Source organism: Pristis pectinata, chromosome 24, assembly GCF_009764475.1.
Source record: "Pristis pectinata isolate sPriPec2 chromosome 24, sPriPec2.1.pri, whole genome shotgun sequence".
Taxonomy (NCBI): domain Eukaryota; kingdom Metazoa; phylum Chordata; class Chondrichthyes; order Rhinopristiformes; family Pristidae; genus Pristis; species Pristis pectinata.
The window spans coordinates 27285574-27310513 of NC_067428.1; the positions used below are offsets into that span (position 1 = coordinate 27285574).

Consider the following 24940-nt stretch of genomic DNA (forward strand, 5'->3'; position numbering starts at 1 on the left):
TTAGCGGTCTTGGGCAGAGCCATTGCCGTACCAAGCTGTGACGCATCTGGATAGGATGCATCTGTAAAAAATCGGTGAGAGTCGTTGGGGACATGCCAAATTTCCTTCATCTTCTGAGGAAGTGGAGGCTCTGGTGTGCATCTAACGTGTATTTATTTTGTGTTTTCTTGCAAAGTTCTCCCTCATTGAAGTCAATGGAAAACAACTGAGAGCAGTGTATAACTGGTGGCTAGATTTACAGAACCATTCATATGGAAACAAGCCCTTTGGCCCATCAAATCTGTGCTGGCCATCAACTACCCATTCACACTAATCCTACACTAATCCTTTTTCTTTGTATATTCGTCATTTTACATCGTTGCTAAAAGTTAGCAAACTCTGCATCACCTTATCTGCTCAAGGGACCAAAGCTGCCCTCAAGTAAAATACCCAATCATTACTTCATATATTGAATTCAGTTCCAATAGGAACCAGTAAATTATAATTAAAAAAATATTGAGCTCTCTATATCTATTACTATAATATGCAGTTTTACACTGATAGTTAACAAGATAGTCATAACTGGGATTATTAATCCAGCTAAGTATCTTGCTATGAAATGTTAAGACGTTCTGTATACTACAAAATCACACAAATAAATTGAAATTATCTTGTTTTACCTTGGAGTTTACGGTTTTTCGTTGATTTTTATGATTTTAACTTTTAGTTGCATAATTTGAAATACCTATTTACCTGAATTGACATTTAAACAATTCATTTTTTTTTACAATTATCTTTTGAACAAGAAATGATTTTAGCAGAAACAATTTTATCAGTAGTACTGATATTGGCAAAATGTTAGGTTTACAGTTATTTAAGCATAGAAAATAAAGTTAATAATTTTTCAAATAAATAAATATTTTGCGAACAATTTTAGAGCATTTTAAAATTTTCCATCAGAGTCTTTAATTTGGAATTGCTTATTGCAATTTGTTTAGTGTTGCAGTGGTTAAACTGGGCGGCTTTACTGTAACTTACACATGACTGACGGTAATTTTGCTTACCAAATGTGCATCATTTCCTGTAAATACTCTCTTCCTTAAAGCAAGTTTTAAGCCAGACTGATGACTAACCTTTGGTCAGATATGCAAATAATGGTAACAGTAAAAAGGAGGAGCCTCCCAACATGCTTATTTCTCCTTAATATGAAGAATTTTGTTTTTAATGGTACCACCTTTTTGCATTGTTGTGGGTCTGAAGATTTCTGAGCATTATTTGGAATGGATTTCATGTCCAAACTGCATTTGTATAAAAAAGTAGAATCAGCTTGGAGAATTTTCAACAAGGTAACATGCACTTTCTGACTAATTAATATTTGTGGGCTGCTGTATCAGGTTATGGCCTGGGGCTCATTACAGTGTAGTGCTGTTTATATATGGCAATTTCAATTAGAAACTTTGTACATGAAGCTTTTTTCTAATTAAGCCTATGTTGTTAGAAGTGGTTGCAAAGAGAAGACTTGTACTTGTTTTTTTTTAATTGCATTTTGTAACAATTGTAATTTTCTGAAGTTCCACTTAAGAGCAAAATCTTTTTTTGTGTGCTGAACATATGAATCCTATGAAGTATTTCTCAGCAGCAAAGACTTAGATTGTCTACGAAATTTAGTTATGTTGTTCAATGTTATTAAATTACAGTAGGAAGCTTTGACACTTTGAATAAATGGGGGAATTCTTGCTTTGAAAAGTCTTGACAGTACAAAAACTTGTTGACACTAGTTTAAAAAGAATTGTTAAGTTCTAAACTACAGAAAGAACTGACACTACTGAACTTGACATTTAATTAAAAACTCAGTTCTTTGTTATGTCTCTTCTTTAAACCATTCTTTTCTAAAAAATGCTTTTGAATTAGTTCTCCCATATGCAGTAATTTTTGTACATTTGAAAACATTTTTGATTCTGGCAAATTGTTTAAGGAACAATGAAAAATTAGTCATCTACTTGAACTAGGAGGATGCCAACTGAATGGCATTTTTATAATTACTTTTGGTCAGTTTTGAAACAAAAGGCAGAAATCACGCTATTAGTGACGTGGGGAAGGGATGCTTGATGTTTTGGCATTTTCAGTACTGAGAGAGTCACATACCAAACCTGCAACAGCTTACAGACATTTACTGACTTTTATTCTCTTGCAGGAGTGCATAATGATATTGAGAATAAGCATTTAACAACATGGTTTGACCTTCTGAAGTAGAAAGGGGGATTTTTGGCTCCTCGTATTATTGCTATGGTCCACCATAACTTTGTGAATACAAAATACTTAATTTTGTTACCTCAAGATAACAGTCTCCATTACCTGTGCACTCAGTTTTTCAGCACGTTGCAGTTGGCTGTGGGATCTAGATTAGAGATATTTGCTGCTTAATGCTGCCTCCCTCTTTCCTGGTGGGTGGAATTGGTGATTTACAGTGTCAGTAGCCATAGGGAAGGTGTAGACAGCTTAAAGTTTGACAAGGGAAATACTGGTTCTGCTGTATTTTCTGCCTTGGAAGCTTCACCACTTGCTATAGCATAAACAGTAGTCTGGATCAGGAGGTCTTGGGGATCTTTGAAAGGAGAGAGTCTTTTTACACTAATCTGACAATCCCATTTTACATTCTCTGCATGTTCTCATTAATTTCCCCCAGGTTCTGGGTAGTTGGGGCCCGTGTGTGTTAAAGGGAGTGTGGGACCAGGGCCCCATAGAAGAGGTGCAGTGTACAGGGCCTGGGAACAGCTTCTAGGATTGTGTTCCAAGTTTCGGTATCTGCCCTGCTTGCCTTTTGCCTCCTGTAGTGGAAGGTGCCAAGAGGCCCACTTGCAGCTCTGGCCCAGCACTCAGTGGAGCCCAACTTCCACTTCTGACCCTGTGCAGGGACTTCAGACATGGTCACGGGGAAGGCCCTGACCACAGCTGGGAAAAATCCTGCCTTAACACGTGAAATGCCTCAATCACCGCCTCATAATGAACATCAACAGAAGGAAATATTTTCCCATTCCAAACATTAAATCTAAAAATTGTCATATTTGTAGACATGATTTCCCCATACAAGTCAGTGGATATATTTTAAGTAAATTCTTAATGTTCTGCAAACTCATTTGCAATGTTAGCCTCCTGCCAGGACATGAACTACCAAGACATAACGCATGGTGATACTAAGAATGAGATTTCCTTTTAAGTAAGGGGAAACAGAATATTTTAATTTTAAATTTAATATTTGAGGTTTTTAATTTGCAGAAGAGTTTGATGCTGTTGCTTCTGATTTGGGTGACAGTATCAGTGGGCCAATTAGAACGTAGATCAGTGCAGCACAGGAACAGGCCCTTCAGCCCACAGTATTGTGCCAAACTAATTAAGTTAATGACTCCTAATTAAATTGGTCCCTTCTGCCTGCACATGGTCCACATCCCACCATTCTCTGAATATGCATGTGCCTATCTAAGAGCCTCTTAAACACTTCTTTGGTATTTGCCTCCACCACCACTCCTGGCAGTGCATTCCAGGCACCCACCACTCTCTGTGTAAAAAAAAACTTGCCCTGCATTATCCCCTTTGAACTTTTCCCCCTTCTCACCTTAAATGCATGCCTTCTAGTGTTAGACACTTCAACCCTGAAAGAAAGATACTGGCTGTCTACTCTATCTCTGCCTCTCATAATATTATAACCCTCTATCAGGTCTCCACTCAGCATCTGCCACTCCAGAGAAAACAAACTTAGTTTGTCCAATTGGCAAAACCATTTTAAATTGTCATTAAGAGAATGAGGGACAAATATAAACGCATTGTTGTAAGACTATAAGATGTATAGCTGTTCTGGTTTAAACCAAAGAAAGACATGGGCAGTGGTAACCAAGCAATGGACTGAAATTCAGATCGTTCTAGCTGTGAACTGGCAGTAACATGGGGCTGAATGGTGTCCTCCTACGATTTAAGCTTATTATTTTGTTTTGTTGCCTTCAGATGAAATAGTAAAGGTGAACCTGTGCCACGGACTCATTTTAGGCTTTGCGAATGTTCGTGATATTAAAACTAAAAGAAGCAGTAGCCATCTGGTTGTTTCCCTAACAGAGGTTAAAGCACTTTCAGACACCTTCACCTAGTTACTGGGAAAGCTTTTGTAATAATAAAAACATACTTCAACATATTTTATAAACAATTAGCTGTCCCTTATTAAGTAATAAATATACTTTTGCTCCAGTAACTTTTCCAATTTCAAGGAAACTACAATGGTAAATGATTATGAAATCATTTAATTACCTATGTGGAGAAAATGTGAGTTAATTGTGCAAGTGACAGCCAAACCTTGTTCCTCACTCTAGTTTCAAAACCAGCCTGCATTTGAAAGGGTGTGCTTTTAACATGAGGAGGAGGAAATCTGCATGTACGGAATCATTCATTATTCAAGTCCTCTGGTTGAATTGGCAAATGTGGAGAAAATGATGTTCAAACAATTCTAATGCACTACGTTCATTTTTTCATAAATTAATAGAATATACACAATTTGAAAATATTGAGGAACTTGTATTTGGAGACTTGTGGTACTTGATTCTCACAAGGACGTCTATTAAAAATATTGCAAAATATTTGGTCTTGCCTACGTATTGGGAAATCTTTACTGGCAATCATGTGCTTGGTTATTCAAGTGAGACAGCTTCACATGCTGAGAACACAGACTTGTTAGTTGTCTATTTACACATTAATTCATTTAGTTTCGCAGTGTACTTAATACAGCACTAACTTCTTTGACTTTTTAATATATTTTTCTACTTTAAACAAAATAACTAAATGTCCAGTGCTCTCTGTAATGATTGGAAAAATTGGCCCTTTACTAAGAATGGATAACTTCTATTAAGCAGTTATATGTCGTTTTGAAAGATTATCTATTCTTGGTTCTGTTGGACCCTGAGCAGCATTTCCTTAAGCATTTGCCATCAGAACCACATTGTAATCACAAATGTTTACATACCATCATTCTTAAGCAAAGCACAATGTTAATATTTAAGATACAGTTTCAAAGCAAACACAAGTAATCAAAGACTCATTCAAAAACTGAAAATATTCTGCATTGAAGACCTGACCATCCTAATGCAGAACTGTTTTGACATGAGGAAGCCCATCCCATTAAGTTCGTGGTGTTTGGAAATGTGCTCAGGGTGAGACTGAAGGCATCAGAACAGAATAAAAATCTAAAAATATCTGTCTAAATTCCTCATTACAGCTTCCTTTGTGACTTTGATCAGGCTGGACTACCAAGAGTCACTTACACACCAACCCTTCCACTCCGCAACATTTTGTTCTTCTCCTTACAACAACTACAATTACTATTTAGTCATATCTTTCAGAAATTAAGTATGGCACAAGAGCAGGCCATTCGACTCAACTAATCTATGTCACCAGTTATACTCCACTTGAGCCTTCTCCTATCTTTCCTCATCTAAATCTATTCATATAACCTTCTATTTCCTCCTTCCTCATATGCCTTTTCAGCCTTGTAAATCTTGTCTTCATCCTCTCCATTGCCGTGGTATCCCTTAAGTGCATCCATACATTTCACCTCAATGCTTTTCTGTGGTAGCAAGTTCCACATTCCCAGCACTCTGGGTAAAGAAGCTTCTTCTGAATTCTTGATTGGATTTCTTGGTATTCATCAATATTGATGGCCTCTTGTTACACTCTTCTCCAATTGGGGAAAAGTTCTCTCCATTAAACCATGCAGCCAAACAAACAGAAAGAGGGAGATTGATAGGTTTTTAAGTATTAAGGGAATATCAAGGAATATTGCAGAGGTGAAAGATCAGCAAAGCTCCTATTGAATAGTGGAGCAGGCACAAATGTGTTTTAGGCTACAGGAGGGAGGGAGTGGTGCATATAACAAAGGGAATGTCTGTACTAGGGTGGAGATCACGATTCTTCAAATGACGCGAGTGCCATCTAAGATAGGGCAATGACTGCTTGTTAATTATAGCTGATGTGCCTGGATAAGTGTAAATAGAGAGAAATGAACAAGGGCAGTCTGAGAGAAAAAAACCCAACAAAGCTGGAACTACAAGATGCAAAACAAAGGAGAATGCTGGAAATGCTCGGCAGATCAGCTAGCATCTTGGAAAGAGGAAAACTGAGTTAATATTCCAAGTGGATGACATTATTTCAGAGCAGGACAGTTCTAACACAAACAGGAAAGGCTGTAATTGTTCAGTTATAAATGGAATCCCTAGGGCTATGCCGAGAAGGAAGATGAGGTGCTATTCCTCAAGGTTAGTTGAGTTTGTTGTTAAGTGTAGGAGTTCAGGGACAGAGGGGATTAAAATGCAGGGTGACTGGAAGCTCATTGTCGCCCTCATGGACTCAGTGGAAGTGTTCTGCAAAGTGAAAATATGGTCTACATTAGGTTTCCCTATTGTAGAGGAGGCCACATCATGAAAACCAAATGCAATACACTAATTCAGAAGAAGTGCAAGTAAAGGGAGAGGTTCACGGGCAGGTGTTGCATCTCCATGATTGCATGAGAAAGTGCCTTGAGAAGACGGATGGTCGGTGGAGATGGACGAGCCAGCACTCCCCCTCCCCAGTCATAGAGGAATTGTACCCTTCGGAGTGGTGAATGAGGAAGGGATGACGTGTTTGGTGTAGTCTTATTGGAGGTGACGGAAATTGTGGAAGGTGGTCGGTTGAATGGAGATTGGTGGGGTGGAAGGCGAGGGTAAAAGAGATGGTATCCTTGCTTTAGCTAGGAGGAGAGGAGAGTAGAAATATGAAAAATAAAGCAGGTGTAGTTGCGAGCCCTGTCAACTTTGAGAGAGGGAAAGTCACGGTTAAGGAAAAAGGAAGACATCCCAGAAGCACTGGTGTAGAAAGTCTTGTTATCAATATAGACGTGACAGAGCTGGACAAATGGAGAGAACGGACTGGAGCCTTTTCAAGCAGCTGGGTTATAAGAGATGTCATCAAAAGAGCTGTGGGAGTCTGTTGGCTCCCCCTTTTGTCAGCTCTATAGTTATCCTTTCTGCCAAGGAATGTGTCCCGTCCTGGTTCAGGAAAGCTCTCCTATTAATGCAACTCCTTACTCTCCTAGAACTGCTGCCACCATGCTTTGAAAGGAACCACTCCACACCAGCCTTACCACCATGTTTTCTCTTGTGTACACTTAAGAATATGTATCTTAATATAAGGCTATTTTATAACTAGTTGGCACCACAGTTTTTTTTATAGTGTTGTGCTGAGCTAAATGCTCAGTTACCTGCAGTTATTAAAACTCATAAATTAAGTAAGGTATTAATCATATAGTGAAACTGATTGTGACTCACTTATCCAGGAAAGAAATGACCAGCACAAGCCACCATGTGTTATATAGTGGAGGATGCAGGGAGGAGGAGCAGAATATGTTAATAAGGTGTAACATTCTCTATTTTACAGATTAGTAATATAGATCTTGAACATCCTGTAAATCTGAGCCAAAAATGGAAAATATTCAAAATACACAAGAAATCAGACAGCTTCGATGGAAAAAATGACCAAGATACTAGTTTTGCTTGCTAAATGAATTATTTGTCAGTTGTGCCTTCGAGTAGTCCAACTTTGTTAACAGCATTTGAAATCCACAATTTGGTGGAGGGGAACAAATTTGGGATAAGAAGAGAAATGCTGGCATTGGAAGCAAACAGGATGATTAATGAGTACATTTGCTCTGTGGCATTTTATCAATATGTGCCTCACTTATGTTTGAGGAAGATACATTATTCTGTAAAACACAAAATGAGATAGAGTAAAAATGGAACTGAGAGCAAATGTTATGAAATATATAAGGTCACAGTCCTTCAACATTAACATCCTTAGTTGGATGTGGGCTTTTTGTTGCACATACAAACTTCTTGGAGAAGTTCACAGTGCCGTTATACTTGTCTACGTACGACATGGATTAAGATCTATAGAGGTTATGTTGTTTATTTGAAGTTGATTGGTCAACAGCTGGCATATCCTCTGAAATGCTCAGGGTAGTCAAAATATTTTCAAAAACAATTTTAGTCCTTGCTTCAGCAGTGTTGTGGAGTCAGTCAGGCAAAACACTGCAAGTAATGATCAGTACGCAAATGTGATTATTGGAACCTAGCATAAGTGAAAAATAAGGTTAACTGATGTTATTTACAGATTGTTGTAGCTGCTGTTAATGTTGAATTACATTCTGTACTTATTGTTAAAATAGAAAGTAAATTAATTAAATACAGTAAAACTCAGACAATTTGGCATCCTTGAGACTTTGCTGGACTAGCAGAGATTCTGGACTATTGGATGTCACTAATACCCTAACACACTTCTATTTCACTTCTTGTTAATGTTACACAGTAATATAATTTTTTTCAGTGAATCCAGAGAGATTAAAGGGAATGGGAAACCGAGCCCCAGAGAGTTTATAGGGTGTGGGAAATAGAACCTGGTTGGGCAGCAACTGTAAAGAGAGAATAATTAAGTTAATGTTGCGGGTGACATGGCATGAGAGCTGGCCTGTTTTAATACAATCTGCAAAAGCTAGCCATCTGAAATCGTTCAATTCAGTATTGAGCCCTGAAAGCTGCAACTTGCCTTGCTGGAGGATGCTGTTCCTCAAGCTCACATTAGGCTTCAATAAGAGAGGTCAGGAGCGGGATGACTAATTGAAATGGCAGGTTGCAGGGAGCTCAGGGTCTCTCTCCACAGAGATGGCTATTGCCATCTATTTTGCTTTCTGATTTGGTGTGCAGATGACTTCTACTTCACACTGTTGTTGTTTTAAAAGATGCATTTTTCTGGAAGAATGTGGTATTTCCAGTTTTTCTCCCTGATGAATGAAAGCAAGAGTTGAATCCCTATTTTTTGGATTCTGCAGAAGACAAAATAGTTAACTTCAAATTAATCTTATCTTCAAACCTTGTCACAGAATAACTTTCCAAACATACAACTCCATTTTCACAAAAAGCGGAGGTCAGTGGTCCAAGTAAGTAGTAGCATTTAGAGTGAAATAAGTCCTATCTGAACCTGGGAGTCCTCATCCATGCAGAGCCCATGCATTGTAGCAACAAATCAAATATTTTGCCCAGAAATCGTGGAGTTGATATTTGCCCTGATGCTATTACCCATCCTGGTCTGCTGGTAAGCTTAGAATGACATTAAACATTCAAATTCACTTAATATGAGACCCCAGTCTGATGACCCATCATCATTTCTTATCAAGCAGATTGGTGTGTTGTGCGATTTTTACTATACTTAAATCAGGCTTCTGTAATGCATTTGGGAGTCTGTTTTAAAGTGACGCTGGCAGCTAAGTTTACCAGGACTTGCGTAACATAGCAGCTTAAGGCAGGTGGGAGCAGGCTGACTGGGTTACGGTATTTTTTTCTCTGCTGCAGGAGGAGCCAGAGTTCCACACCCAGCCCCTGAAGTAATTCTGTCACAAATTGCAGCTTTCTGGGCATGGTCTCTTCACAAAATGAGTTAACAAAAATTCGCACAGGCAAATCCGGCGAATCATTGTAAATCAGCAAGAGTGAATGCTGAGTTCAATGTTGAATGCAATTCAAGTTTATGTTTAAGTAACAGTGATCAGTGCTCTCCTTGAGCCCCTTCCTTCCCTGGGATGCAAGCTTGTGGAATGTTGTAATTTCCCTACTGTAATGAAAAGGAAAATTGGTATTGGTTTATTATTGTCACTTGTACCGAGGTACAGTGAAAACTTGTCTTGCATACCGATTGTACAGGTCAATTCATTACACGGTGCAGTTACATTGAGTTAGTACAGAGTGCATTGATGTAGTACAGGTAAAAACAATAACAGTACAGAGTAAAGTGTCACAGCTACAGAGAAAGTGCAGTGCAATAAGGTGCAGGTCACAGCAAGGTAGATCGTGAGGTCCTAGTCCATCTCATTGTATAAGGGAACGTTCAATAGCCTTATCACAGTGGGGTAGAAGCTGTCCTTAAGTCTGGTGGTATGTGCCCTCAGGCTTCCTGTTATCTTCTACCTGATGGAAGAAGAGAGAAGAGAGAATAACTCAGGTGGGTGGGGTCTTTGATTATGCTGGCTGCTTCGCCAAGACAACGAGAGGTAAAGACATAGTCCAAGGAGAGGAGGCTGGTGTCCATGACTCACTGGGCTGTGTCCACAACTCTCTGCAATTTCTTGCGGGTCCTGGGCAGAGTAGTTGCCGTACCAAGCCGTGATACATGCAGATAGGATGCTTTCTATGGTGCATCGGTAAAAGTTGTGTGAGAGTCAAAGGTGAAAAACCGAATTTCTTTAGCCTCCTGAGGAAGTAGAGGCACTGTAAAATTATTAGGTCACTGAATCTTAGAACGAACTTTATATTTTTAAAACAAATTTTTTAACCTTGGAAATATATTGGGAATAGATTGGTGGCAATTTCATATGGATGCAATAATGCTACCTCCTGCTTGGAATGACACTTCCAAATTTAAAATGTCTGCTTCAGTGAGAATTGTTGCATCATTCACTAGACTTTTATTTCTTTTTGTTTTGCAGGATTTAAATTATATAGATGATAATTCCCTTTTCTCCTCACCTGAATCACTGCCTGATATAGCCGATACTGATGATTAATCTAGATGTTCTTAATCCAAGTATTTGGGACCCAAGAATAGAATCCAGCCTTGAGGTCAGTACTGGAAAGATGTAACTATATATATGTCACAGTTTGATTGCGTAACAGGGATACACTTTCAAAGTGTATAATAATAATTCTTGATTCTTGTTGATACTTTGTTGTGATATTCTAACTGTTGATAATCACAGGGGAATAATATGGTTCCTTAATGTAATCATCCAAAATGAACGTTTGTAAAGATCAGAAGTCTCACAAATTCATTGGAGACTTTTGTACCTGATTCTATCGTGTATATTCACCTGGAATGTGTAATTTGTGTAGATAAACTAGTTAGAAGCGTCACTATCCCAGTCTTAGAGTCATAAAGTAATACAGCATAGAAACAGGCCCTTCGGCCCAACTTGTCCATGCCAACCAAAATACCCATCTAAGCTAGTCCCATTTGCCTGCGTTTAAACCTTTAAACCTTTTCTAGCCATTTATCTGTCCAAGTGTCTTTTAAGTGTCTTTTGGATACAGCTATTGGGGAAATGCATTTGAAAGAAAAATGTTAGTGTGCTTTCTAAAAGAAATTACTGCAATAAGTAATCTAGGGAGGATATTTTTCCCCTTCTGCTGGAGTTTGTTCATTTACAACTCCTAACTTAAATATTTTCAGGGTCTTCCACAATAAAGCTCCCAGTAGAAGAATAGTTAAAGCTATTCAGGGATTATAGCTGTTTTTCCCTCATTTGTTCTTATTTCATGAGTCATTCTTGCTCTCCCTTACTGCATTCTTTTCTCCTCCCCTTTTCATCAGAATAGTCTTCTGTCTGCCCTCAGTTGATGATGGTCCTTTTCATCATAACCTTTTCTCACTCCATGTTCATTTTAACCCTCCCTTGGTTATGGAAGGGCTTTATTATGAAATAATTTTGTAGTTCATTTGGTATGCTATTGAATGAAATGATAATCTCTATCTCTTGTATTTCTTACAGCTTCTCCCTTTGTATTTTCCAACTCAATCATTTTCAAATCACCTGCAAATCAGCAATGGCCCGACTCACTCTTTTCAGGTAATTTTGCTGCCAGTAATTAACAACTGTGCTATGCTTTCTTGTTAGTGTTTGAAAACATGAAGAAATAAAACGCTATTAATTAATATGTTAGTTGCAAAGTATTATCGTCACAGAGCATCAAAGATTTCTTGTATTACTTAAACTTCATCAGATTGATTTCATTGTGAGATTTGTAGCTTATCCTTCAGTCCAGATGAAGGGTCTCGATCTGAAACGTCGACTGTCCATCTTCTCTCCATAGATGCTGCACTGACACGCTGAGTTCCTTCAGCACTTTGTGTTTTGCTCCAGTTTCCAGCATCTCTGCACTTCTTTGTGTCTCTCTCTGTGACTAATCTTTGTCTGCATTTTGTTTTGATTTGCATTGTGACAGAAATCCCCAGTAGATTTCACCAAATAATGTCTTACGAGGATAGGTTGAGTGAGCTAGGGCTTTTCTCTTTGGAGAGAAGGAGGATGAGAGGGACTGATAGAGGTGTACAAGAGATAGAATCGATGTGGACAGCCAGAAACCTTTTCTCAGTGCGACACAGGCTAACATGTGGGGGCATACTCTTAAGGTGATTGGAGGAAGGTATAAGGGGGATGTCAGGGGTAAGTTTTTTACACAGAGCGTGCTGGGTGCATGGAATACACTGCCTGCAGAGGTTGTGGGGGCAGCATACATTAGGGATATTAAGAGGCTCTTAGATAGCCACAGAATGATCAGGAAAATAGGGGGCTATGTGGGAGGGAAAGAGTTAGATAGATCTTAGAGCAGGATAAAATGTCGGCACAACATTGGGGCCAAAGGGCCTGTTACTGTGCGTAGTGTTCTATGTTCAAGTCCAGAATGCATGTCATTTTATGTGTGTGTGTGAAGCCAAATTAAAGTTGTAATAATTTAAAGTTCTAGGGCCCCACAATTCTAAACCTTTTGACTGACTGGAACTACAAAGAGGTGAGAAGGGAAATTCTGTGTTGTCTTTGACCTGCCATTGACCGCATCACAAATAGTGTGGTGAGGATTCATTTCCAGGTTCAGCCGAATCTACTCACTGTAACCAAATCCATGAGTAAAGATGGCGTAGTACCATGCCACTCTGATGTGAGGAGACCCAAGGTTTTTTATTGAACTACAATTTTCATTTAGTCTTTTTTTATCAAGAGAATGACAGGTCAACATTTTGAAGGTAATCAACTCCTTGAGAAACCCATAAATAAATCCAGAACCAGCTGCTTCCGTGAATGATATTTCTCTTCAGGAAAAATGTGTAGGATAGCTGGCAGATCCTGCTTTGCAGTTAAAAATTATATACACACCCTGCTCCCCCATCCTTGCTCTGCATCCTTTCCCTGTCAAGATCAGCCTTCCATTTCCCAGGGATTCAGCTCCTTGATATTTTACATTTGCTTGATATAGCAATGCTGGAGAAATAGAGTTTTTGTTGAGAGCAGCCGGTCTTGTATCCTAACATTCTAACAAATGTTCAGTGTGTGTTTGGTTGTGCCTTTAACTAGCCCACAGAGACAAATGCCACAAGATTTGCAAGGACTTTTACCAGCAATGCTAATATTTTTGTGTGATTAGTGCAGTACATCCAACAAATTCTTTCAGTGAATGTTGATCCTGGGCATTGATATATTTCATTAAAAATAATGTCCTCTCAGATACAGATTGGAGAAGTCTGATAATGGGGATATTTGCTTTTAATTTCTCAAAACATCGTGGGAAACATAGATAAGTATAGATTAGATTAAATTTAATTAGGTTTTATTTATTTCAAATTTTCTAAATAGTTCTGTGTAAAATAAGTCTCATACAAAGTGTCGAACAATTTCTGTTGAATTAGTAAAATAGAAAATAAGTTACATAGAATCACATTTTGGATTCAGTGCCATGCTTTTCATGGTGTGGGCAATTTTTGCCTAGCTCTTAAAAATTAAACTCTCATACTTAATTCTCCGTGTAAACAACTGTAAAATAAAGCAATGCAGATATATGGTAGTTTCATTAGTGACTATAATATTATCCTGCTTTTAAATTCTTAAAAGTTGGAACATTTTGCACATCCATTGAGCTGGTTTCTTTCTATAGTCATTTATCAGTATGACTGCTAACATTTATTTAATGTTCATAAGCTGGTGGGAGACTTTTGAAGATGGTCTTATGTAATTCCTCTTCTTCTTAAGTAGTCCCTTGGGATTGAGGATGACTGACTTTCACTTTGGTTTTATGGGTTCTGAGGTGGATGATGAGGTTAATGTGGGAGTGGGAGACTCCTCCACAAGTGAGGCAGAAGGTGCCTGACAGGATGGGTGGCTGGGTAGTGTGTGAGGTAGTCCACTCATTCGGCTTTCTACACTGGGTCTCTTTTGTGCTCCGTATGCATGGCCTCAATATTCTCAATATCACCTCAAATATTTCTACTCCACTTTGAGCAGTCATAGGTCAGGAATGTTGCTTTTCTTAAGGAGGCTTTGAGAACATCAATCAAACCTGGCACTGACTCAAATTGTGGACCAGAGTTTGTAACTGATCTCTACAATCACATTGTAGATTATATTTCATCTTTCAGCAATGGAAGAAATGACTACATTTGTCTTTCGATGTTCTGAAATGATTCAGTACGGATTTTGTTTTACTGGGTAACCACAATCTTCTGTGGAAAACTGATCAGCCTTCATGAGGTATTTCTGATGCATTATTGAGTAACATTTTAAAGGCTGACTCTCTTTGAAAACCTGCACAGCCTGGACAGGAACAATATTGCAATTCTAAAATGCACATCATTTTAAAACTAAAATGACACAAATGTGGTCATATTTTAAAACTGGCAATGAACAAAAGGTACGAAGTGTGACATTTTGTTGGGAAGATAAACAAAAGAAAATTCACAGCTTCTCAGTAAATCTTCCACATTCTGATGTTCATTCAGACGTCAATACAGCTGGAAGAAGAAGAAGAATCTGATGATGAGGAACCTGAAGAATTGGGGCATGCAGAAACATATGCAGACTATGTACCTTCCAAATGTAAGTGGTGATGATTTCCTGTCTGGTCATTTGTTGTGATAAATTTGCAAACTATTTACAATATTATGTTCGATCATTAACCACCTTATCACAGCTGAAAGAGAAGCCATGAAATGTATTTTTAAAATAAAATGAATTTGTGCACAAATGCCCTGAAATCTAATGATTTAATGAGAATTGTGTGATATTTGAGAGTTTTAAATGCAACATCTGCAACTTTAAATGGCTTTTTCAGGTTCCTCCTCCTTGTGTATTTCCAATTCCACTCCTACTTGTTACCCCCAAGATATTACGTACTTTCCAACAGCCTCCCCCCATACACTCCATCATTAGGATAATGAAAGGACCCATCCACCCCAAACATTCTCTCATCTCCCCTCCCATCAAGCAGAAGGTACAAAATCCTGAAAGCACATACCACCAGGCTCAAGGACAGCTTTATCCCATTGTTATAAGACTATTGAAAGGTCCCCTAGTTCAACAAGATGGTTCTTGACCTCACAATCTACCTCGTTATGGCCTTGCAACTTACTGTCTGCTTGCACTGCTCTTTTCCTGTAATTGTAACACCTTATTCTGCATTCTGTTATTGTTTTCTCGTACTACCTCAATGCACTGTTGTAATGAAATTATCTGTATGGATGGCATGTAAAACAGTTTTTCACTGTACCTCAGTACATGTGACGATAATAAACCATTTTACCAATTTATTCCTGGCCTCCTACTCTCGATTATTTATATGATTCCTTTCAGCAGTATTATCTGAAAACAAAGTCTACATTGACGGCACTTGACTTGATTTTTCTTCCTCAATAAGACCTAAGTAAGCTGTAGTTCCCTCCAACTTGATATTAATAAGGCCATTGCTTTCAAATATCAGTTTTTAGGCATCTATCTTCTTGCCGTCCATCAGCTTCCCTGCTTCCATTTAAGCATAATACACAAAGGGACAAATCCTTAGATGCCACTTGGGTCAACACTAGCTTTCTCCCCAGTGTTCAAACTGTTGCGAAACAACACTGTTTTTCCTCTGAACCACCAGTTTTATCCCCTACTTCTCCACATTTGCCAACAAAACCTTATCAGTCCCTGGTTTTGTCAAGAGCATCCAACTGTCATAAACTATAATTCATCCAGAATAACAAGAACCTCCCTGTGGTTCTTCATGGTCATCCACCCTCCCATACCCTCAGAAATCAATTTGAAAACTTTTAGCCTCATCTTAAGATCCTTGCATGGTTTTATCCACTTTGCTTGAAGATTCACTTTCATCCACTTTCCTACACCAGCTTCACTCTTCCAACACTTAGTTCCTACTTAATCTGTCCATCATAATCAGTGACTACATAATTAGGAACCATTTTTCTCTCTTGGAATTCATTCCTTGCAGAAGATATCCGAGCCCACAAATACAAATTTCTTATCTAAGGTAATGTCAGAAAGCTTGCTAAAAATAATCCTGTTATTAAATGGATATATTGTGTAACATAATATGACTGCTTTTTGATTGTTCTAAAATGGCTATTTATCCAGTGTATAATATCGAAATATCTCAGATATTAAATTGTTTTCATATGCAGCTAAAATTGGAATTAACCACCCAGACAGAGTGGTTGAAACAAGTACATTGTCTAGTGTGCCACCTCCAAACATCAGATACACCCTTTGCCTTCCACCATTGACAATTTCAAATGGTTCATTGTCCGCACTACAACTAGAAGCAATCATCTATGCATGTCAGGTATGGCGTATTTAATGCATTTGAGTTAATGCAACATTGTGGGTGTGTTGTGGATTACATATTCATAAACTGATTAATAAATTTCCAAATTAAAAAATGATTCAAGCTCCTGTTCTTCTACATTTGTTCTTATTATGTAAGTGATCCTACAGGGCCACTTATGCACCGTCATTATAAGATGGTGGGCCTTCTTGCATTATAGCAACTTCATTTCTTTAAAACAGCTGGCTTAAGCATCAGTTCAATAGCCTTGGGTTGAAATCATGCATTGGAATGGCTATCTCTCTTCCTCAAAGAACAATATTACTCTTTGGTTTTTGAAAGTAGTTTTCATGTTGACGTCTATCACATTTACGAATACATTCAATTCTATTAATACAACTCATCATGTTGTCATTTGAGCTCATAACCTTGGGTCACTCTTCTATAATTGTAAATATTATACTTGTAATCTCTAAATATTGGGTCAAAATGCATTCCACAAATGTTTACTTAGACAAACATGCAAGCCAGCTTTAAATTTGATAGATGTCTGGAATCTGTTCTTAATAACAGCAGCCAAAAGGATTCAAAACAGCAAGCATTGAAATCAATGAAGCACTTTTGTGATATCACTTGGACTAGGATTTCAATGTGTTTGTGGATATAGGACTTAAACAGGCAATAAAGGGCATGAATTAAGAAGAGTTTAGGAGATTTTTTTTGTGTAGAATTCTTTTTTAAACAAAGCGCAGGCACAATTCTGATAGGTTGATAGACCTCTCTGCTACACAAATCTATGGTTCAGATAATTTCAATGTCCACTTTTGGAAAAAGTTACTAAACTGTGATCTGCCATTTTCCAGAAGAAAATAAGTATCATTGACTACTATTAAAGAAAAAGAAGTATAAATTGATGCATTTTTGTTCACCTTTTGGAAAGGAGCCCTGTTCTGGACTTCCTTTTAAAGATCTCAACTGGTAGATTTTCCATTTGATTTTGTGAGCCTTGGATTTATTGGAAATGAAAATCAGTCAGTTTCTTTAAAGGATGGCTTATCTTCACCCACAGGTTAATAGCCATACACCAAGTTGAAAGCTTTCCCTTAGTATTTTTTTCAGTCTACACCTCTTTGAACGACATATATGATGGCAATGTTAGTGGAACTGACCAGGAAGCAACACCACAATAGAGTTAATGTTATTGATACTGTGCGTTCAGTTTTATGCAAGTTGAAACAGTGTGCACAATCTAACAAAAAATACGCCAACCAGTCACCTCAGTGATATCATTTACTTTTGGTCAAGCAATGGAAATCAACAGAAAAAAATTAATGGCACGATGTTGGAAGCTAATTCTATTTTATAAATAATTTTGACAACTTATTCTCTAAAATGCAACATTTATGAGTGCTTGATGTAAAATGTTTCTTAATATTTTTAATCATTTTTTTTAATGGTACGAAGTTGGGAAATAATTCCAAAATATCCCAGCATCCCAAGGGTACCTTGATCAAGAATCCTCGTTAATGCACCTTGACTATGTGTCTTGCCAGCTTTGAAATATCATAGAGATTCATAGAGTTATACATCCATGTCAACCAAGATGCCTTTCTAAGCTAATCCCATTTGTCTGCATTAGGCTCATATCCCTCTAAACCTTGGCTATTATAGCCAAGCCCATACAGACACTTGCAGAATGCAGCTCTAGGTGCTTCATGCCACAAGCCAGTGGTTAGCAATTTAGTTAAATTTTCTTTCCTACCCTAGATTGCAGGATCCTTCTATCCTGACTATAGGTATTAAATTCATAAACCTGCAGATGGAAAATCGAGAACCATTAGAATAATTTATTTATCTAGTCAAGGGGATGGCTTATTTTGTATATGTATTTATCATTAAGTTATTTCTATGTAAAGGAAAAAATCTATTTCTTTGACATCTCTTTAGCAACATGAAGTCCTGTTGGAAAATAACCATCGTGCAGGGTTTCTTATTGGTGATGGGGCTGGTGTTGGAAAGGGAAGAACTGTGGCTGGCATCATTTATGAAAATTACATAAGGGGCAGAAAGAAATCACTGTGGTAAGTATGAAGTAATTGCAGCATAAAAAATGTAAAGAAGAATTTGACTAATTTCGCGAATTTGTTTTAATTTACTAAAAAAAGCACTTTCTCATTATACAGCTATTTTGATTTAAAGTTTGAAAGTTTTGGGGATATAAAGTATGCTTGCAGCTGTTGTGTGGTTCCAACTGAATGGTGCAGCAGACTCTGAGTCTGAGTAATGCTTTCCTCTTCCTTTGTGTTCAGTGCCTAGAAATGTTGTTAATGTCAATATATATGAGTATAGAAAATAGACTGATAATTAACAAATGTAGTTTGCAAAAACTTATAACTAGTTATATAGTACTATTGAAATGCAAGGTAAACTTGGTGTTAATCAAGTTCAATTTTATCATGTTATAGGTTTAGTGTCTCCAATGACTTGAAATATGATGCTGAACGTGATCTTAGAGATATTGCTGCAAACATTCCAGTGCATGCTCTCAACAAGGTACGAAGAGTAATATTAGTATTTTAAATTTGTTTCCAATGTTTTGAATTATTAGTGAAGACTAAAGAAATGTACAATATTGGAGATAGTGTGAGGTATTTTCTTTCATTGTGAATGAAAAGTATTTTGTCAGGTCATCTTCCTCCCATCATTCACCATGACAGACAGATTGAGAAACTTAACCTAACCCAAAAAAACTAATAAGACTAGTTTGGATGCCTTGCTTCCACCACATCTGATTTCACCTTAAGAGTAGAAAGGTAATTTGGGCAGACTAAGATGGGCAGCCAAACTGGTCCTGTCAGCAATTTGCATTATGGGTAAATTTAACCCCTATGTGTCTCCTGGCTGAACAAGAAGGAAGTTGCTGTGCTGGACCTGACAACAATGGGTGCAGAAGAGCAGCCAGGAATGCTTTAACTTTGCCTCTTCTCCTTCGTACATTGCATGTTATATTGTGACTTGTATATATGTCATTGTGCTTTCTAATCAGTAACATGCATCATAGCATCCTTTTAAATTGATACAGATAAAGTATGGTGATACAGCTACTTCAGAAGGTGTTTTGTTTGCAACCTACTCTGCACTGATTGGTGAAAGTCAAGCTGGTGGTCAACATAGGACAAGGCTAAAGCAGATTCTGGATTGGTGTGGAGAGCACTTTGATGGTGTTGTATCCTTTAATACTTCTGATTGATTGTAATTATTTACGGGCATTGTTTAAGGTCATTAATTGTCCATCCAAAATTTTTGTTGGGAAGGTGGTAGAGCTACCTGAACAGCTGTTGTCTGTGTAGTGAAGTATCCCCACACTAAAGCATATGAGAGACTCCTTAGACTGCACCTTCCAAACTCATAACCTCAACCAACTAGAAAGACAAGGACAGCAGAAGCATTGGAACACCATCACCTCCAAGCCATACACCATCCTGACTTGGAAATATGTCGCTGTTCCTTCACTGTTGTCGCTAGGTGAAGATCCTTGAACTGTCTCCCTAACGGCATTGTGGGTATACCCACACCTGAAGGACTGCAGCAGTTCAAGAAGGCAGCTCACCACCACCTTCTCAAGGGCAACTAAGGATGGGCAGTTAAACGCTGGCTCAGCCTGCGAAGCCCACGTCCTTTGAATGAATTTAAAAAATGGACTACCTACAGCACACAACTCAAAGCACTGGAGAGGAACCATCAACATTGCCTCTGCTAAATCCTCCAAATTCACTGGCAAGGTAAGTGAACCAATGCCAGAGTGCACTCCCAGGCCAACATCCTCAGTACTGAGGCCCTAAGTACTCTCAGACGGCTCCAATGTGCAGGCCGTGTTGCCCAGTAACTTCCCTATCACTGATGTTAGATCTGCAGGCCGGTAATTACCTGGCATATCCCTGCTGCCCCTCCGCTCCACTCCACGCTGCTCCTCTCCTCTCCTATCAGATTGCACCTTCTTCAGCCCTTTGTCACTTCCACCTCCCAGCTTCTTACATCATTCCCACTCTCTCCCTCCCCCACCTGTCTATCTTTACCCCCTCACCTGGATTCACCTATCACCTGCCAGTTCTCGCTCCACCCCTTCCCCCTACCCTGGCTTTTACTGGCTTCTCCCCTCTTTCCAGTCCTGATGAAGAGTCTCGACCCGGAACGTTGACGATCCATTTTCCTCCATGGCTGCTGCCTGACCTGCTGAGTTTCTCCAGCGTTTTCTGTGTTGCTCCAGATTTCCAGCGTCTGCAGTCTTTCTTGTGGCCCCTCTTGAATAGTGGGTCCACATTTGCTGTCCTCCAGCCACCTGGCCCTTCACCTGTGACTTTCTCTCAGGGCCCCAAAACTCTTCATCTTGCCTCCCATAATAACCTGGGATACACCTCATCAGTCCCTGGGGATTTAACCACCTCTAAGCCTGCTAAGACATCTAATGCCTCCTCTTTTTATTAATTAAGTATTTCAGTATTTCACTGCCTTCCTCCCTGAATTCTCCAACTACAATGTCCTTCTCCTGAATGAATATAGGTCAAAAGTATTCACTTAAGCCATCACCTGCATCCTCTGGCTCTACACACAGATTGTCATTTTGGATGGCAATGGCCCTGCTCATTCCTTAATATACTTGAATCTGAGGGGGAAGAACACTAAACTTCAAAGTCCAATTTGATTGCTAGTTTTGTTACAAAGAACTCTGTGTTGTAGGTGGTTTGTTGTAACCTTCCATTTTTATCAGTTCTTTTGCTTCCATTAATGTCAAGCCACTGTAAATGCTGTCTCACATAGAAAGATAAATAAGAGGTTTATCTTACTGTGCACGCAGAATGAATGCCTATTTATTATCAATATAATAATAATCACTGCAGTTTTGATTAGTTCACTGAAAGATTCTGATGCCAAGAGTTTGTGACCAGGTGCAAATGACATTTCCTTATGTGTATATGATCATGAAAGAATAATCTTGTTGGAATTTTTAGATTTTTCTTGACTGTTATTGTGTCTTAGATTGTATTTGATGAATGTCACAAAGCAAAAAACGTCTGTGTGAATGGCAGTACCAAATCCACAAAAACAGGTCTGGCTGTCCTGGAGCTTCAAAACAGACTTCCATATGCACGAGTTGTTTATGCTAGTGCAACAGGTATCTGTATATTCCTTACATACTGATTTAGTGTTTTAGAAACTAAAGAGAATCTAATGTAATTAATGTATTGAGCAGGATGGTGCTAGTCTGGGAATATTGCTTGAGATTGCTACCACATTCCCTGCACTTAGCTGAACTACGTCCTGAGAGTTGACATGGCTGACCTTCAAAACAGTGACATGGCTCTTGAATCACCCTGATAGACCTACACAGGATGCAAAGCAAAGGATGAAGCTTTGGCTTTTGTCAGAGCTGAGTTACAGTTGTCAAATATCTTTGATATTTAAAAGTATTTAAAATCTCTACAATTGGAAATAACTAATTAACAAATTTTTTTTTAAATTGTAAATTTAACAATTAATACACATAAATCACACAGAAATAATTACAAATATTAATATAAAGCAGTTTTTTTTAAGTAACTTTGATTTTGTCTCCTGATCTACAACCTCGGGTCTCTGTTGAGATAAATGTGGTTTCAGATCTAACGGCTGGTTTGACCTGTCACAGAATCTGGGAAATAGTTTCCCATCAAGTAATGATGGTTAATCCTGGCAGGACCAGAGTGTGGTATCAGATTCAGCCCCCCCTCCTAATTACTCAGTAGGGACCAAATGCATAAATCTGGGACTTGCTTCAGTCTGTATGGCAGATTAGCAGCAGTTCCACATGGAACCATTGGCCATACCCAGCAGGATTTCAACCATTGTTTCTACATAAGACCCTTCTGTAGCATCTGTACTAAGAGTATCCCTCTTTCCTAAAAAAAAATTATTTTATCTGTGGAGTTGACATTAGCTCAATAATCTTATTATTTATCCAGTTATTCCCCATTCTCTTAGCCTATGCTTTTGAGCCTAATGTACTAGAGAAGAGTGATTGCCATTCACTTTCTGTGTCTGAAATATTATATAGTAATAAAAATATTTCTAATAACCATTGTTCAAATTTCTTTAATATATGAAGGTGCCTCAGAACCAAAGAACATGGCTTATATGTGCCGTTTAGGTATTTGGGGAGAAGGCACACCGTTCCGTCAGTTTGAGGATTTTCTTCGTGCTATTGAGAAACGGTGAGTCTGAATTTAAACCTTATTAAGTTTAAGTAGTCCAGATTATAAACTGTTAAAGTTGAGTTTATTGTCATGTACACGAATGAACAGGTGCAAAGAAAAATTTACTTGCAGCAGCCTCACAGGCACATAGCATTAGAAACGCAATATTCACAAGAAAAACATAAATTACACAAAATTATACAAGAAAGAACACAATTGGAGCAAAAGAAAAGTCCATTGTAGTGCAAAGTGGTCATCATGTTGCTCTACTGAGGTAGTGATTAGGGTTGTGCAGGTTGGTTCAAGAACCGAATGGTTGAAGGGAAGTAGCTGTTCTTGACCCTGGTGGTGTGGGATTTCAGGCTTCTGTCCCTCCTGCCCAATGGTAGCTGCGAAAAGGTAGCATGGCCCCAATGGTGGGGACCTTTGACGATAGATGTTGCCTTCTTGAGGCAGCATTTCATGCAGATACCTTCGATGGTGGGAGTTAATATTAACGCTTGTTGTTTAAGCCTTTAAGGGAAATATTAACAGATATAAAGCAACACCCAGATCATGACATTGAACAGAGGAAAGGTCATGAGAGTTCTTCTGATTGGCAATCCAGTTGGTTCTTTCCTGTGTTCTTTTCCCTGCACTACATTTCCTCTTTCAAGTAGTTACCTAATTTTCTTTAGTAGTTACTGTTGCCTCTGTATCCACCACTACATGCATTGATGTGTTCTAAACGTGGAGGGGTGGTAGGAGAGTTGGGCAGGTTGGAGGGGGGGAATGGGAGTTGATGGAAGTGTGAGAGAAAATAGATTGTAGGGAGCAGGAAATAGGACAGATGGGAATGTTCTGAGAGCCTGCATTGACTCAGTAGGCTTGATGGGCTCCTTCTACGTGGTAAGAAAGGATGATACTAAATCTTAATCATTTGCTACATAACTTATTTCTCACCTCTGGTTCTTTTGCCAGTCAAATTAAATTTGTGTCCCTTTGTTATTGATCCAACCTTCATATTCTTCCTAATGTACAGTACTCAGAAATAAATACAGTGGGCTGGATTTTTCTATAGCTTTATCATATTATCAAGTTTTCCAAATTTTTGCACCCAATGCTTTTTATAAAACCTAGGTCCAATCTGCTTTAGTAACTGCTTTGATCTGATGAAAATTCATTGTCCTGAAATGTTAACCCAGATTTTCTGTCCACAGCTGCTGTCCGACCAGCTGAGTATTTCCAGCTAAGTGGCCTTTTTCTGTGCCATATATTCTCTGTAAATGAAATAAGAGTGCTGGAAACATTTAACACATCAAGTTTCCAGCACTTGAGGAGAGAAAAGCACAGTTCCATTTGGGTTCTTTGCACATCATAGATGTTTAAATGTAGCTTTCTGAACATGAATTCTGTTTGATATGGGAGACAGGATTGGCTTCCAGTACACTGCATCAGAGTGATCATATGTAGATTAACGCCCTATGTTTTACGCATTCTATGTTACTCATTTATCAGTGGCATTCAGTGGGGAGAACCCTAAGATGTTGTGGTTCACATGATATAAGAGATGAGAAGAAAGTGTTTCCTAAAAATAAAAACTGTGGTTGTAGAGATCAGACAAGCACAACTTTCTGGGTGGTAAACAAGTACGTGGTATTTATGGAGGAGTTAGGTTATGTTATGATGATGTTATACAATGCTTTACCCAGAATTACACATAGGTTTAACCTGAATCATGATCATGTGAACAAGTGATCTCCTGATACTTCAATCTGCACTCAATGCCATGCTGTGCTTTTAACTGTAATATGTTTAGTTTTAAATTACTTCAGATATTTGATAAAGAAATTGTGCATTTTAATTGCAAGGCACTTTCACAAGGAATTAGGCTGCTCGGAAATATTTGGGGTCGAAGTTAGTTCTTGGTCACATCTTCATATTCTTAGGCAGTCCCTTGGGATTGAGGTGACTGTTTCCACTCTGTTTCAGTGAGTTCTGAGATGGCTAATAAGGCCCTGTGGAACTAAAGATTCTTCCGCGGATGGGGTAGGAAGTGCTTAATGGGACTGGTGGGAGGGTAGTTTGTGAGATGGTGCACTCACTTCACAGCTTACAAAGTGTGCTGCTGATGCATTGACTCAAGGTTCTCAAAGCCATCCTGAATGAACTTTCTCTACTTTGAACAGTAATGGGCCAAAAGTTCTGAGGAATCAGTGGGGATGTTGCATTTCTTCAAGAAGGCTTTGAGCAGAACCTTGAATGTTTTCCTCTGTCTGTCTAGTAATCTGTTCCTATGACTGTCTAGTAATCTGTTCCTATGAC

General features: G+C 38.5%; 1 protein-coding gene across 1 annotated transcript in view; it reads left to right on the forward strand.

Moving 5' to 3' along the window:
• LOC127582732 (protein strawberry notch homolog 2-like) overlaps positions 1–24940 on the forward strand; it is a 133378-nt gene that overhangs the window by 62471 nt on the left and 45967 nt on the right. The window contains exons 5-13 of the mRNA XM_052038294.1: positions 10529–10603; positions 11588–11665; positions 14587–14683; positions 16264–16424; positions 18354–18487; positions 18872–18959; positions 19489–19632; positions 21444–21579; positions 22549–22654. Coding sequence (XP_051894254.1) covers positions 10529–10603; positions 11588–11665; positions 14587–14683; positions 16264–16424; positions 18354–18487; positions 18872–18959; positions 19489–19632; positions 21444–21579; positions 22549–22654 — 1019 coding nt within the window. The remainder of the gene's footprint in view (positions 1–10528; positions 10604–11587; positions 11666–14586; positions 14684–16263; positions 16425–18353; positions 18488–18871; positions 18960–19488; positions 19633–21443; positions 21580–22548; positions 22655–24940) is intronic.